At 54.8% G+C, this 14966-nt stretch overlaps 1 protein-coding gene across 2 annotated transcripts in view; it reads right to left on the bottom strand.

Moving 5' to 3' along the window:
• CACNA1S (calcium voltage-gated channel subunit alpha1 S) overlaps positions 1–14966 on the bottom strand; it is a 65647-nt gene that overhangs the window by 24038 nt on the left and 26643 nt on the right. For both annotated transcript variants that reach the window (XM_086694169.1, XM_086694168.1), the window contains exons 10-22: positions 13465–13625; positions 11676–11901; positions 11369–11576; positions 10455–10575; positions 9493–9607; positions 8189–8282; positions 7458–7527; positions 4769–4901; positions 4056–4185; positions 3686–3745; positions 2030–2136; positions 1494–1581; positions 1150–1257 (exon numbers count right to left, since the gene is read on the bottom strand). In XM_086694169.1, the coding sequence (XP_086550295.1) occupies positions 1150–1257; positions 1494–1581; positions 2030–2136; positions 3686–3745; positions 4056–4185; positions 4769–4901; positions 7458–7527; positions 8189–8282; positions 9493–9607; positions 10455–10575; positions 11369–11576; positions 11676–11901; positions 13465–13625 (1621 nt within the window). The remainder of the gene's footprint in view (positions 1–1149; positions 1258–1493; positions 1582–2029; positions 2137–3685; positions 3746–4055; positions 4186–4768; positions 4902–7457; positions 7528–8188; positions 8283–9492; positions 9608–10454; positions 10576–11368; positions 11577–11675; positions 11902–13464; positions 13626–14966) is intronic.

Here is a 14966-nt window from a genome sequence, read left to right as displayed (position 1 = left end):
CATACACCCAGCGCCCCTGGTAGAGGAGGGGGCAGGGCTCGAGGGGAGGGGCAGCCCTCTGCTGGAACTAGGAGGGGAAGGTCACATGCCAATCATGGTAACTGAGGTTTGAAGGCTAAGCTGTCTCAGTCTGGATGCGGTTTCCAAGGGGATGCCTCCACCCCTCCAGGACAGTAACCAACAGGACCCATCTCCCTTAAGGTCATCAGGGAACCCCACCTTGACTGCTCTCCCCCCAAACCTGTTCCCTGCCCACAGGGAGGGATTTGTGGGGTTTGCTTCATGACCCCCTCTCGGCCTTAACCGAGACGCCGGCCCGGAGAAAAATGCTCCACAAATGCTGTCGAATGAATGAATGACGGTACGATGATGTCATTGCCCAAGTCTGACTGAAGTTACGTCATCATGGTTTTCATGCTTCGGGGGACAGGAGCGGTTTGGGTCATGAAAGGAAATGTCAGGGTGTTGGAGCACTCAGATACCAATTTCTGTGTCCTGCAGATGGTATGAAAGGCAGAGGCATCCAGAAACCAGCTCGGTGGAAGGGGAGCCTTGTGGGGCTGATTCCTAGAGAGGAACTGCATAGCTGTGTCCTCCCAGGAAAGTGAGGACAGAACGAGGCGGCTCCCAGGGTAGAATGATGGCCTCCCTCCCTCAGAAGCTCCTGGTAGATATGAATGATGCCAGCCACACCGGCCAGAAGCATGGGGTGCTGAAGTCCAGCTGACGGAAGAAGGTGGAGTGGATGGGGGCTAGAGCTGGGGGGCATGTTTTAGACAGGCCTGGCAGGATGGGAGGGGTGGGGGAGGTTGATAACGGGGAGGGGTGCTGACAGGGTCCGGCAGGTAGGGGAGAGGGCTTGGTCCTCAAGGAGAAGCCACGGAGAGCCAGGAAGACAGCAGGTGCAACGGTCATGGTGGCCAGCAGAGCCACTGGGGCCAGGAAGGGGCATCGCCTAGGAAACCTCATCCAGACTCCAGGTAGCTTAGCCTCACAACTCTGTGCACTCGAGGACATCTGCTTTCACAGTCTGGGGCTCCCTTTGCTTAGAGGGTGGGGAACGGGCTGGCTCTTGCCTTGGCCTCAGAGCTGGCACCAGAGCTGCGGAAGGGGGGGGGGGGCAAAGCTGCCCGGGCAGGTGGGGCTCACCTTGAAAAGCTGGACGCCGATGCAGGCAAACATGAACTGCAGGAGGGTGGTGACGAGGACGATGTTCCCGATTGTGCGGATGGCCACAAACACACACTGCACCACGTGCTGGGGAGGGACACCAGGTCGGCCACATCCCGCCCTTGCTATCCCCTGCTGCCTCCCAGCTGGGTGGGGGCAGAGGGAGCTTCGTGGGGAAGCATGGCCACCCAGCCTCACCCCTACCCCCGTTTGGCAAAGGGGGTGCAACACGCGCCCCAGCAACGGCTGGGCGGAGGTTTCCAGGATCAGGCCCTTGCAGCCTCTCTTTTCCTGCTCCTGGGGTCCCACCCAGGCCCTCTCACCTTCAGCCCCTTGGCTCTGTTGATGGCCCGCAGGGGCCGGAGCACCCTCAGCACCCTCAGGATTTTCACCACGGAGATGGTGCTGGACCTGGGGGAGGCGGCGGGGGGTGGGGGGTGAGGGCAGCCTGCTCCAGCCCTCCACCTGCCCCCGGCCTCCAGTCCTCCACATCTGCCATCTTTCTGTCTGAACACACTCCCCTCGTTCCCCACCCTTCCCTTAGGCTGCGCGAGGACCCCACCCCCGGATAAAGCCGCCTCCTGCCCGGTGGTGCAGCACAGTAAGGGATTCCTCCATGGGTGGCTACAGGCTCTGTCTCTCTCATCAGACTGGGGGCGACCCAGAGGTAGGGACTGCAGCCCCTCCTGCTAAGCACTGTCACTTCAGTCCCGTTGGTGACACCCTAGGGGACCCTGGACCCCCATCAATGGCCCTGAGAATCCCTCTCCTTGCAACTTGGTGCCCACCAACGAACAGTGGGTGGGACTCTGCTCTGAGGAGGGGTCCTCGCCCGGGGCTGGCCCCTGCCACTGCTCACTCGAGTCCCATGGAGATGAGGGACACGGCCACCACCAGCAGGTCCAGGATGTTGAAGTAGTTGCGGCAGAAGGAGCCCTTGTGCAGGAAGGCACCGTAGGTCGTCATCTGTGGGGAAAGCCAGCATCCTGGGTGGGTGGGGGCGGTGGGGAGCTTGGGGACGGGCGTGTCCCCACAAAGAAGGGCTTCCCGAGGGAAGATCTGCCTCAGTCTGCAGAGGCAGATGGCTGCCAGGAGGTCTCTACCCTTCACTCCACTCCTTGCTGTGTCCTTAGTGCTTTTTCTCCCATTCTCTGCTCCCAGTTCTGGAAACATGAGGACTTCTCATGGGCAGCTCCACCAGACTTTGCTCTCTGAGCTTGTCTCTTTGGTCAGATGCCATAGGGCGCCCCAGTCTCCTTCCCCACGGGGCCACAGAGTGGGGAAGCCCTGGCCCTTCTCTCCCCTGTGGAACATGATAAAATTCCTCTTCCTCCTCTCTGGGAAGCTTCTTCAGAAGTAACCTCTGCCCTGAGGATTGCTGAGTGAGGCTGAACAGCCCCTTTAGGACTGGAAGACCTTCACCAGGCCCGGACCCCTGTCCCTTCCCCATTGTCCCACCTTCTCGCTGTTCCTTCAGCTTCTTCCGTGTACTCTGTGATGATCTCCCAGGCCCTTTGTGCAAACATGCTATGCCCTTGAAGTCTGATGAGCCTGAAGCCTTTCCTGGCATTCAAGGTGATTTCTTCTCAACTCGCCTTCCCAGGCTCTGTTTTCTGTGCTATATCCCAGCCCAAAAGGACCACTTTCTCCTCTCTGAGCACGTCTGAACCACCTTCTCATAATGCGTTTGCCATTTTCTGTCCTCCTGGACTGCCCCTGCTATCCCTCCCTAATGAAGTCCTGGCCACCTCTAATGCCACCACCTCCAGGAAGCCCTCTTGGACCTCAGGGAAGTCACCGTCCCTCTGCTCAACTGCTTTAGTAGTCAAAGGCCTTGAAATAAAGAACTGTCCTGATTTCAGGTTGCAGCCTGCTCTGGGCTATTCCTTCTGCAAAGCTCGCCTCTCCCTTCTTCTTTCATGAACGTGAAGGCTGGGGCTACTGGGCCCTAGATGGGCCCTCCCTCTGCCTCTGAGACCCTCCACGGTGATGGTGTGAACCCAGCGTACCTGCTGTGATGTGCTGTGGGTAAGGAAGGGGGAGCTACGATGGGACAGAGCTGCCAGAAACCCATCTGGGGCAAAGGTCACTTCTCTGGGGATTCCTGGGAGACGCCTTTTAGTCATCGGTAACAAAGGTCTCGGAACAAATCACGGCTCCCTGGGTCTAAGGCTAACTGTGCCTTCACTATGGAGGAGGAATGCCCGAGGCTTTATAGACGCGGACGTGCTCACTGAGCTGTGCTGAGACGTGCTCAGCTGCAGGTTGGTCGTACTTCATGTCCCCACCCATGCACCTGCTCACCTCCTTGCCCCAGCTTACGAGCAGAAACCCCATCTGCTCCTGGGTCCCGCGAGTCCCTCCCTGGTGTTCTCCACTTTCTTCTTGCTTTTCCCTCACCCCTGCCACCCAGCCTGTGAGCGAGTGCCGGGTGTGTAAGTTGGAGCCACGTGAGGTCTGCTATCCTGGCCTGGAGACACCACTCACCCAGGCTGTCCCACAAGCCTTCCCTCACCTTGAGGACAATCTCCACGGTGAAGACAGAGGTGAACGCAATGTCGAAATACCCAAGGATCTGGTGACAGGGCAGGGGAGAGAGAAGTCGGTGAGAGGAAGAACCGAACAATGACATCATCATTGTCACCACCATCACTATCATCATTAAAACTAGGCAACAAGAGCCTGTCACGCCACACGCTGAGACCGTTCAGGACCGGACCGGGCAGTCTTACCCCTCCAGGGATTTAAACTCTAAGAAACTCTGATGCCTATGGCCACACGGAGCCTACAGCTGAGCTCTGAGCCCCAGAGTGAGGTGTCCGGGTGGCTGAGGCCTGGGGTAGGGAGGGGTGCTGAGCTGGCAGAAGGCACAGGCCTGCCATCACCTGATTCCTCACGGACTCGGCCCGGATGGGGTCCTCGGCGGCCAGTGCGGCACTGCTGAGCAGGATGAAAAGGAGGATGAAGTTGGTGAACCAGGTAGCGTTGACAATGCGATGACACAAGACACGGATCCTGGGGGAAGATGGCCAGGGGGCCAGGGGAGCTGTGAGCCCCTGGGCACTCGGGCCTCACCAGCCTCGGTCCCACACACAGACGGTGGAACCCTCCCTCCCGGCTCGGTGGAGAAGGCTAGCCCGCACCTCAACTGTCCTCTGGCTGGACACGCAGGGGCCCTGCCCCTCATTCTCTCAGCGCGGCCCTACCCCCCTCTCCCACCACCCGTCCCCTCCCCCAGTACTCCCCCACCACCCTCTGGTTTCCCCCAAAAAGAATGGACCCGGCCGATCTCCATCCACGAAGCAGACAGATGAAACTCCCTGAAGACTACAGGCGACGTAGACTTTAAAGGTATAAAAGTGTGAAGGCAGGAAGAAATACGGCCTCACCAGGTTCTCATCCCCTCGTCCTGGCTAAAATTGCCCTCAGAAGGGAACTAAAATATACAGTCCCTCCTAGGGGGACTGTATGAGAGTCATTTTCTCATAGTGTAACTGTAGGCCCAAAGAATCAGGAAAAGGGGCCTTTTTAGAGCAGAAGCCATCCCTCTTCGAGAGCCCCATCAACCACCCTGCACAGCAGCCAAGAGACCACCCACTTGTTGGTGGGGCTGAAAATGAAGAAGGAGCTGGCTTCTGGGATGGGCACTGCCTTCTCTTTGAGCTGCAGCTCAGCCAGCGGGCGTGGTCGGGGGCTCACTGGGATCTCGGGCTCATCTTCCTCATCATCTCCTGTCGGGGAGGGAGAGAGAGACAACGGGGGCGTCTTTATAAACCTGACTGCTCCCCCAGGTCTCTGTGCTCCGAATCCAACCACGAACCCCCAGCAACCAGCAAGCGAAGGTGGTAGCAGGCCAAGGCAGGGCACGAGGACATCAGCAGAGTCCTGTCTTCATACCTCCCTTTCCCCTCAGGGAACAGATTTGAACCGTCAGGGGAAAATGGCAGTCCCAGAACCTTCCAGAAGTGGGGCCAGGAGCAAAGTCAAGGAGCATTGCTGTCTCATCTGCTGTCTCAGGGCTGGACTCACACCATCCCAAGTGCTCACAGCTGGGAGACTGGGGGGTTGGGGGGGGTGGTCTCTACTTCTGATGAGACCTGAGCTGTGGTCCAGGCTCTGCCCCTGACTTGCTGTGCATGCTAGTTACGTTTCTGTCCTTCCTGGGCTTCGGGTCCCCAATTTGTGAAATCGATCAGGGGAAGGAAGCTTGTTGAAATAAACAGGCTCTGAGCTCCTCTCCTGGGTTAGAATTCTAAAAATGATCATTTCAGAGAGAAACTGCCAGCATGGGAAAAAAAGTCAATATTCCTTGAGCCTCGGCCAGTCCTCAGCACCGAGGCAGATACCGGGGTGGGAGGGATCGAAGAGGAAGACATAGGCCCTCTAGGTTCACTTGCTAGGTCCCATGGCTTCATGAGACAGCTGACTACCTGAGGTCCTCAGCTGGGCTTAGCAGGGGGAGCCAAGGTTCCAGTGATCAGACTGGGGGCACTGTCCAAAGTTGGGCTGTCCCTCTGTTGGGCTCTGTGCTGACAGCTCAGAGGCTGAAGCCCGTTTCAGATTCTGTGTCTCCCTCGTTCTCTGCCCCTCCCCTACTTGTGATCTGTCTCTGTCTCTCAAAAATAAACACTTAAAAACATTTAAAAAATGGGGCGGGGGGACCTGGGTGGCTCAGTTGGTTAAGCATCCCACTTAAGCTCAGGTCATGATCTTACGGTTCGTGAGTTTGAGCCCTGCGTCGGGCTCTGTGCTGACAACTCGGAGCCTGGAGGCTGCTTCCGATTCTGTGTCTCCCTCGCTCCCTGCCCCTCCCCTGCTCATGCTCTGTCTCTGTCTCTCTCTCAAAAATAAATTAACATTAAAAAAATTTTTTTTTGAAAATTGGGGTGTCCCTCGATATGCAGGTCTTTCCCAGTCCCTTGTTTCCCTCACCCCATCGCCACCTCATCCTTACCCCTGCTGGCCCCTGGCAGAGCCCCTTGGGGAAGCCAAGAAAGAACCACTAGATTCTTCTCTCTCCATTGTGGCAGCCTGCACAGGCTCGCAGCTCCACCAGAAACCCCCCTTTCTCCCTTCTTATAATGAGAAAGTGTTAATTCTTAGAACTAATATATTTGCTTTCTTTTTTCCTTTGTCTATGCCCATTTTGTTAACTTCATTTTGTCCTAAGCCCTTTCAAATCGTCTTTGGAAAGAAGCAGAATAAATGTATTCAACCTCTTTGGTAAGAGCTCTCTTCCAAATGCTCACCCCACCTCCCCTCTACCGTCTACCCTCCCCCCTTCTTTCCAACCCTGTTCCCTTTCCTTAACCTCTGATTTCCTAAGTCAGTCATCTCCCCTGCACACCAGCCACTCCCACCTGCTAGGTGATGGTTGTTAGATGAAACGGCTCAAGATGAATTATTTTAAAACCCAACTATTCACTTCTGGCAGACATTTGAAGAGATATGATTAGCCCTGTCTTGATCAGCTCCATTCTCCCCACACATCACTTAGCAAAATTCTTTCATGTGTTCACTTACTCTATTTATTGAGTGTCTACTCTGTGCCATTTGGAGCACAAAAAGTCCCCCCCCCCCCCCCGGAGCCCAGAGTCACTGGGGCAAACAGACGCTAATCAGCTGATTCCACAATTTCCTGAAACTGCACCAGTGACTCAGTGCTCCAAGGACCTGTGAGCGAGCTGAGAGAGGACCTCAGAGCTTTTGGCCTCCAGGGCTCTGCCAGGTGCCCTCTGTGAACCTATGTGTTCCCGCCTGCAGTAGCCACTGGTTACTTACATTTGTGAGACGTTTATAGTTTGTCTGTGGCTGAGCATTACACTCCTGCCCACCCTACGCTTGCCTCCTTCATTTCAATTCTCCCCACAGTGCAAGCCATGGTTCTGTTTATTCCTGTACCAGTCCAGCCCCAGCCCTGCTGGATGCTGGGTGGGGAGTAACCTGCCCATCTCCGACACCACAGACAGACAGGTCCTCATCAATGGTCTACTCTGTGTGGCCAGAGCGGAAAACTTGAAAACGGGAGTCCTCAGTACCGAAGTATGTGACTGGCACTCAATAAATACTAGCTGAATTGAATGCAAATAGAATGTGTGGATTTTTTCCATTGTGTGCACTGGACACGAGGCAGGCGGGGCAGACAGCTTATTTGCATGACTAGGTCAGAAGGGAGGTCTCTGTCTTGCGATCCCCTCATGGAAGGATCCAGGAAGGGGACACCCAAGAGATCGTCCCGGGGAGAAATCAACACCAGCATACACCTCCAGTAGTCCCAGGACCCTCACCTGGGAAGTCAGCTGAGGGGTAGGGATCCTTCACTTCATTGACATTAGATTCAAATTCATCGATTTTCAGCTATAGGAAGGAACACAGCAAAGATGAGAATAAAAGCAAAAGCTGCAGTTTCTGCCTACTGAGCATTTACTGGAGGGTCAGTGTAGGTTCCTGCTCGGTCCTCCTTACAGCCTGGGGGATAGGTCGTATAGGATCATTCCTTTTTTATGAATGAGAAGCCAAGCCTAGAAAGGTCACACAAGTTGCCAAGACCTCAGACTGTCTGAGCCCGTGCACGGCATCCCCTGTTTCGTTCCCTGGGGCCCAATTCTCCAACCCTTGCACCTCTGCTTCCACCATTTCCAGAAAGTTTGAGCAGAGCCAGGCTGGAACAAGCAGGAAGTGATGGGAAGCCAGTCTGGGTCTCTCAATGGAACAGGGGTGTCAAGTCGGGAGGGGGACGCCTTGACTGGGGTGGGAACCCGGGACTCTGAGGAAGTCTGGTTCCCAGAGTGGGGCATCTGTGCCTCTCAGTATAAAGGATTCCTTGTGGGAGGGTAGCGATTTACTCTCCCCCCCAGTAGAGTGGAGACAGATGTCCTCACCTGGCTGATAACCAGGCAGATAGCCCCTTTCCACATTCCTACCCACCCACCAGCACCCTAAGTCATGGAGGTGAAACCAGAGGACTTGTAGAGTCCCTCCCCATCCTGCCTCTGAAGATACCCCACACGATGCTCACCTTGGCGGTGGTAGGGATGCCTTCACCCTTGGGTTTCTGTTCCAGCTTCTTGGCCATCACTGACTTCTCTTCCTCTGACTTATCTGGAAGACCCCTAAGTTAAAAAGAAAGAAAGAAAGAAAGAAAGAAAGAAAGAAAGAAAGAAAGAAAGAGAGAAGGAAAGAAAGAAAGAAAGAAAGGGAGAAAGAAAGAAAGAAAGAAAGAAAGAAAGAAAGAAAGAAAGGGAGAAAGAAAGAAAGAAAGAAAGAAAGAAAGAAAGAAAGAAAGGGAGAAAGAAAGAAAGAAAGAAAGAAAGAAAGAAAGAAAGAAAGAAAGAAAGAAAGGGAGAAAGAAAGAAAGGGAGAAAGAAAGAAAGAAAGAAAGAAAGAAAGAAAGAAAGAAAGAAAGAAAGAAAGAAAGAAAGAAAGAAAGAAAGAAAGAAATCCCACAGTGGAAGCCCAACTAGAAAGTTCTCAGGGATCTGCTTAGTCTAATGGCATCCTCAAGGGGATCCCACACCAAGGACTCAGGGGACTCTGTGGAGGATGGAGCAGTGTAGACTGCCAAATGGGAGGGACTATAGCCCTGGGCAAACCCTTTCCCTGTGATGAAAGGGCATGATGCCCAGCTTGGGGCCATGACTACATACGGCTCGCTGGTCAGCTACGCTCAATGTTCATTGAAGGGTAAATGGCTGAAAAATGGTTTTGTGCCTAGTTCATAAAGAATTCACAGTGTGGGAGCATGATTTGGTTCAAGACGGGGCTCAACTCTTTGGAAGTGTCTGGATTACATTGCTCTCTTTCTCTTCCTATCCTGCCTCTCCCCAGAATATGCATACCATTCCCGAAGGCATGGGCACTGGAGGAAGCAGGACTTTTGTCTAGAACCATTAAGTATGGTTCTCCAACCAGCAGATGGAGAAAGGTGTAAAAGACCTGAGAAGCCAACCACCACTTCACATACAACAAGGCCAGGGGGCAGCAAGGGGAAATGTCTCCCTTCAAGAAGTGCAGGGACTCCGTGGCAGGACTGGTTGAATTTCTAGAACTCTCCACCAGGGTTCCCTGGTCCCACCTGCCTGGCTCTGCCATCACATTTCCTGAGGCCTGTCTAGAGACCAACTGCCTCCAATTCTGCGCCCAGGGACACCTCATAGGACTTCAGCCATCCCTATGCACGCTGGTTGCAGAAGCCTGCCCACTGGGGCAGGTGTCACTGTGGCACAGCCTCTGCTCATCGGGCTCCAAGGAGCCACCTGCCCAGAGCTAGGAGGTCACCATCAGGCATGCCAGGTCCCTCCCTTCTGAGGACGCAGCACTCACTTGGACATCTTCCTGCGTTTTTTCTCCTCAGCTTTGGCCTTCTGGGCAGAAGTCAGGCTCTCTGCCTCAGCCAGGTTGTCCACAGCGATGGCCAGGAAGACATTGAGCAGGATATCTGAGGGTGTCCAGCTAAGGAGTCTTGGCTTGTGGATGAAAGGGAAACCTGGGGGGCCGGAGTCTCACCCTGACCGTGGGTTGGCACGACAACCCTGCTTCCTTGGTGGGGTGTTGGAGTTCTTCTTGCCAGTAACCCCATGGGATGGCATGGGCCCAAGGGCACAGACAAGCATCCTCAGGGGAGCCTGACTGCAGAGGGTGCCCATGATGGGCCTTGAGTACCGTCCATTTCCTGCCCAGGACTGATCCCAGCTCTCTCGGGGGGCTTTGTGGGGCACCCGTGAGGAGCTGTAACTGAGAGTCGTGTGCTCAGTGCACATAAGCTCAAGGACCACTGGTTCCCTCCCTCCCCGCTACTCATAATATCAAATTCCACGGTGCCAGCACCAGAACCCCGGGCACTGCCGGCTCTGTCTGCCCCGTCCACCTCGCCCTCCCCACTGCCCATCTCGTTCTCGGTCTGCCCGCTCCCTGGTTCCTCCCTGCCTGCCTCCGAACCTGTGGAGGAGGCTGCCCACCAACGTCACGGCCCCTCCACCAGACCTGTTCTTGCTCCTGCCTTGTTCCAGGCTCACCAGCCTCTCTGGGATGAAATCCTCCCACCTGTAACCAGTCACCTCTGTGGTCCTTCCCCTTTCCTGGTGGAAGGAATTATCCTACAGCTCGACCTGCACTTGCCATATGCTACATCCCATCCCCCTGCCCCCTCCATGAGCCTGGGAGCTCCCCTCCAGCCAGAGGGCCCGGTGCCTGGCAAGTGGGTAGCCTTGACCCGCATTGTAAGCCCCCGCCCGTCCCAACCCCCTCCCTCCGCTCTTTTCTGTGCCCTGCTCCCAAGGGGATACAATTGCCACAGACAAAAAGGATGATGAAATAAATGCACACGAGCACCCCAGGGTAGGACGGCCCGCCGTAGGCCATGATCCCGTTGTACATCACAGAATTCCAGTCTTCACCTGTTAGGACCTAGAGGGACAGGGAGCACTGGGGTAGAGGGACGCGGATGGGACTTGAGAGTCTTCTGTCGGGACCACATTGCCCAAAAGGCCCCCTCCAACTCTGTCCGTTCCCCTAAACCTTTCCTCTCTTCATTCACGGCCAGGACGAAAGGTCCCTGCTCTTCTGGCCTCTCTCCCAGAGGTCAAAAGTGGGCCAAGGAGTTTGGCCGTGGGGTCGCCACATCCCTGTGCTCTGTCCCTACTGCCCAGGCCTACCTGTACTACACCCACCCATGCCTCCTGGCATTCCAGCCTCCCGAAACAGTGTGAAATGTCAAGTGTCTTCTAAGGCATGATACCGGACCAGCCCTCGGGTGAATGGAAGAAAGAGAGGGTGACGTCATCTTTAAGAGCAACTGATTGCGATACGCCGACCTCCCCACTGGTACCAACGAGGTGATGTTCCTCATGAGTGCTGGCTCCGACACAGGGGAGTGATGTGGGCAGCGCGTGAGAGAGAAAGCAGACCCTGGGACTCCATTCGTTTGGTATCGGTGATCCTACGATGGGCCAGCGCTCCGCTTGGCACGGGGGACACAGACAAATAGGACAAGCTGGGCACAGCTCCTAGCCTCGGGAGGGTGAGGGAGGCTCACAGCAGAGAGAAGACAGGGGGTGAGGGGGCCCACAGGGGGTGAGGGGGCCCGCAGAGGGACCTTGAACTCAAACCAGCAGATCGCAGAAGGCTTCCTGGAGGAGGTGATGCCCACGCCGATCCCCAAGGACAAGAAGTGGGATTCAGCACCTGCGGCACGGCCTACCTGGAAGACGCTGATGAGGGCCTGCGGGAAGTTGTCAAAGTTGCTGCGCCGCACCTCCGTGTCCTCGAAGTCGTACCTGCCCCCGAAGAGCTGCATGCCCAGCAGGGCGAAGATGACGATGAAGAGGAAAAGCAGCAGCAGCAGGGAGGCGATGGAGCGGATGGAGTTGAGCAGGGATGCCACCAGGTTGCTCAGCGACGTCCAGTACCTGAAGGCAGACGGTCACCGGTAGAGACGAGCGGCGCCCCCCCTCCCCCCCCCCCGTGCCCCGTCCCCCCGGAGGTGCCCCCGCCAGCCCCGCGCTCACTTGGTGATCTTGAAGATCCGCAGTAGGCGGATGCAGCGCAGCACGGAGATGCCCAGGGGCGTCATGGCACCTGACTCCACCAGCAGCAGCTCCAGGACGCCGCTGCACACCACGAAGCAGTCGAAGCGGTTGAAGATGGACATGAAGTACTGGCGCAGGCCCAGCCCGCACATCTTCAGCAGCATCTCGACGGCGAAAAGGGCCAGCAGCACGCGGTTGGCAACGTCTGCGGGGTGGGCGGCCGGGCCTCAGCGCCCCTCTTGCCCGCCCCCTGCCGCGGGGACTTTGCCTTGGCCACGCCCCCCACCCGGGACCCTCCCCCCTCACGCGCTTCCAAAGCACCGTCCCTGTTCTGCTCCCCAACCCCCCAGCCCAGGAGAACCCGGGGAATGTTTGCCCATCGGAGGAACGCCGAGGCAGACGCCCGAGAAGCACAACCGGTCCGTGTTTTCACAAAACCGAATCCTGTTGCTTTTGATTTCACTCAAGTTAATGGGGCTCTGCCCCACTCTGCTTACCGTACACATCCCTTCTCCTGCGGGAGGAGGGGTCCCCCCACCTTGCCAGAGCCGGCCCGTCCACCTAGGCTTTGCCCCCTGACCCCCACCTGGCGAAACCCACCGTCAACCATCTCTTTTCTCTCCCGTGTGCTTCACTTCTCCTTTCAAGTGGATTCTCCCATCCCCGTTTTAAAAAACGCAGAAGTCTCTCCCATTTCCACCCCCCCCAAGCAGCTCCTGCTCTGGCTCTCTCCTCCCTATCACGGCCACACACAGCAAAAGGTTATCTTCTTGGATCTCTTCACCTCTTCACACCCTGCCCTGCCCCGTTTACCCTTTAACTCCTACCTAACTGGGTCCACCTGGTCGCTCCACCAACAAACTCTCTCAGGGACACGACTTTCAGGTCACCAAATCCAATGGGTGGTTTAACCTGCAATTTTCCTGAGCTCCTGGAAGCCCGGGGCACGGTTGACCAGCCTGGCTTTTTTTCAAATATTCTCTTTCCTTAGCTTCTGTGACACCATATCCTTCTGGATTTCTTCTACTTCGCCTGCTTCTCCCAAGCCTCCTCTGCAGATGCAATTCTTTGCCTAATCACTGAATGCTGACCTTGAGCTCTACATTTAGTATATACCATCCTCTGGTGACCTGGTGATGTCTTCTAAGGCCATAGCTTCTATTGCCATCCCTGCCAGTGACGCCCAGATTTTAATTCTTGCACTCTTAGCTTAGGATCCCTACATCCTGTGGGAGATGCCCGAGCATCTCCCCCCCTGTAATCCTTCTCTTGCTATCTTACAGTTGCTTCTACTGTTGCCTTCCCTATATGGACTTGGCATTACTCATTAGCATCTGTCTTCTCCTCTGGCCAAGTAAGTTTCCTGGAAGGCAAGAACAGCATATTGATTCTCTCTGCATCCTGGGTTCTTTCTCTGTGCCTTACCTATGTAGTATGCACGCAATAAATAGTTGGTGAAAGATTGCTGTTTGGGGAGTAGAATTCGAACCCGGATGTTTGCAGTTTCAGATTGCCGGTAATCCTCATGTTCGGTGTCCGAAATTGTAATAATTTAACCAGACACCTGGGTGCGCGGTTGGAGGCTTTCCAGTGAGCTGCTGTTACTGCCCCCGGTAATGCCAGGAGGAAAAATACTACCAGCCTATAATTTCCAGAAAACAATGTCAATATCTGCTTGACGTCTTCTGCAAAACCTGAGGTGCTACCGGCTGGCTTTGGCCATCGGCCACATCTGTCCCCTTCCTGGCTTCACTCTGTTCTGTCTCACCTTGCAAATGGGTCAACCAGAGAGGCTGGTTGTGGTGCTCTGAGGCGATAGACAGGGTGTTGAGGGCAACGACCAGGATCACCAGCCAATAGAAGACTCTGGACTTGATCACATCGTGGCACTTCCAGCGAAAGATGCGGTTCCACTGCCTCCAGTGGCGGCTGAGAGGGGAGAAAGAGGAGGACGGAGTCAAAGAGCTGCTTGACTCCAAGCTCCCTCCTTCCTGCGGTTGCTTTGGGCCAGACCGCAGCCGTACTTAGCCTGATCACCCACTCTCTGGCCACACGGGAGACGCTCAGGGCAAGAACTGCAGAGGCAGACTGATTTAAAATCTTGCCTCTTACTAGCGAAGCTCTTCCTCTTTTCAAAGGAGAATAATAACGATGCCAGCCTCAGAGGGGATTAGAGATTATGCGAGTACAATGCTTAGTTGGCACTGTGCCCAGTATCCTATAGGGGCTCCACATACGTTAATTTCAGCTAGAGCACACTGGGAGGCCTCACTTTGCTCATTATAAAAGCAAATTCTGTAACAGATGAATCATATCTGGTGTTGGTGAGGGTGTGGAAAGGGCACTGTCACAGCCACGGCAACCGCTTCGGAGAACCATTTGGCAGCGCGGACCAAACTTTTCAAATCTACATACTCTTCGACCCAGCAATTCCGTTTCTAGGAATCGGCCCAGCAGAAATGTTCATACTGAGGGACAACTGTTCCTGTGGCGCGTTTGTGTTGTCAAAAATTGCAAAGGTTAAATATCTTAGGGTATATTCATACTGTGAAATACTTCACATCCAAAGACATACCAAATGAAGGTGTGTGGACCATCAAGCCACAAAGACACAGAGGAAACTTAATTGCCCATCGCTAAGTGAAAGAAGCCAGTCTGAAAGTCCTACGTACTGTACGATTCTAACTATGTGACGTTCTGGAAAAGGCAGAGCTATGGAGACAGTAAAAAGATCAGTGGTTAGTGGCTGGGGGGGGGGGGGGTCGGTGAGGGAACGATGAGTACAGAGGACTTTTAGGGCAGTGAAGATACCGTGTATGATTTTATAATGATGGATGGGTCCCTGTCATTTCATATTTGCCCAAGCCCACGGGATGAAGGCACGGCACCAAGAGTGAGCCCTAGAGTAAACCAGGTGCATCAGGTGTAACAACTGTCCCATTCTGGTGGGGGCTGGTGATGAGTGAGCTGGGCCCGTGTGGTGGCGGGGGAATATGAGACAACTCTGTGCCTTCTGCTCAATTTGCCGTGAACCTTAAAAAAATTAAAGTCTTAAAAACACCAAGATGGGTGTGTATGTATGAAGCTGCCCTAAATAGACGATTTTAAGTTAAAAGTGTTCATAGATGCTATGTGTATCATATTCATTTATTTATCAAATATTTGGCAGTACGTAGTCTATGTTGGGCACTGTTCTGGGTTCTGTTGGGACAGTAGTTAATGCAAAGACCCCTGTCATGTAAAAAGGCAAGCAAAACAAAAAACCTGGCG

Source organism: Puma concolor, chromosome E4 (assembly GCF_028749965.1).
Source record: "Puma concolor isolate L17-30 chromosome E4, mPumCon1.1.hap2, whole genome shotgun sequence".
NCBI classification, from domain to species: Eukaryota; Metazoa; Chordata; class Mammalia; order Carnivora; family Felidae; genus Puma; species Puma concolor.
Note: the sequence above shows the minus strand (reverse complement) of the source record. Positions and strands in the feature narration are given on the sequence as shown.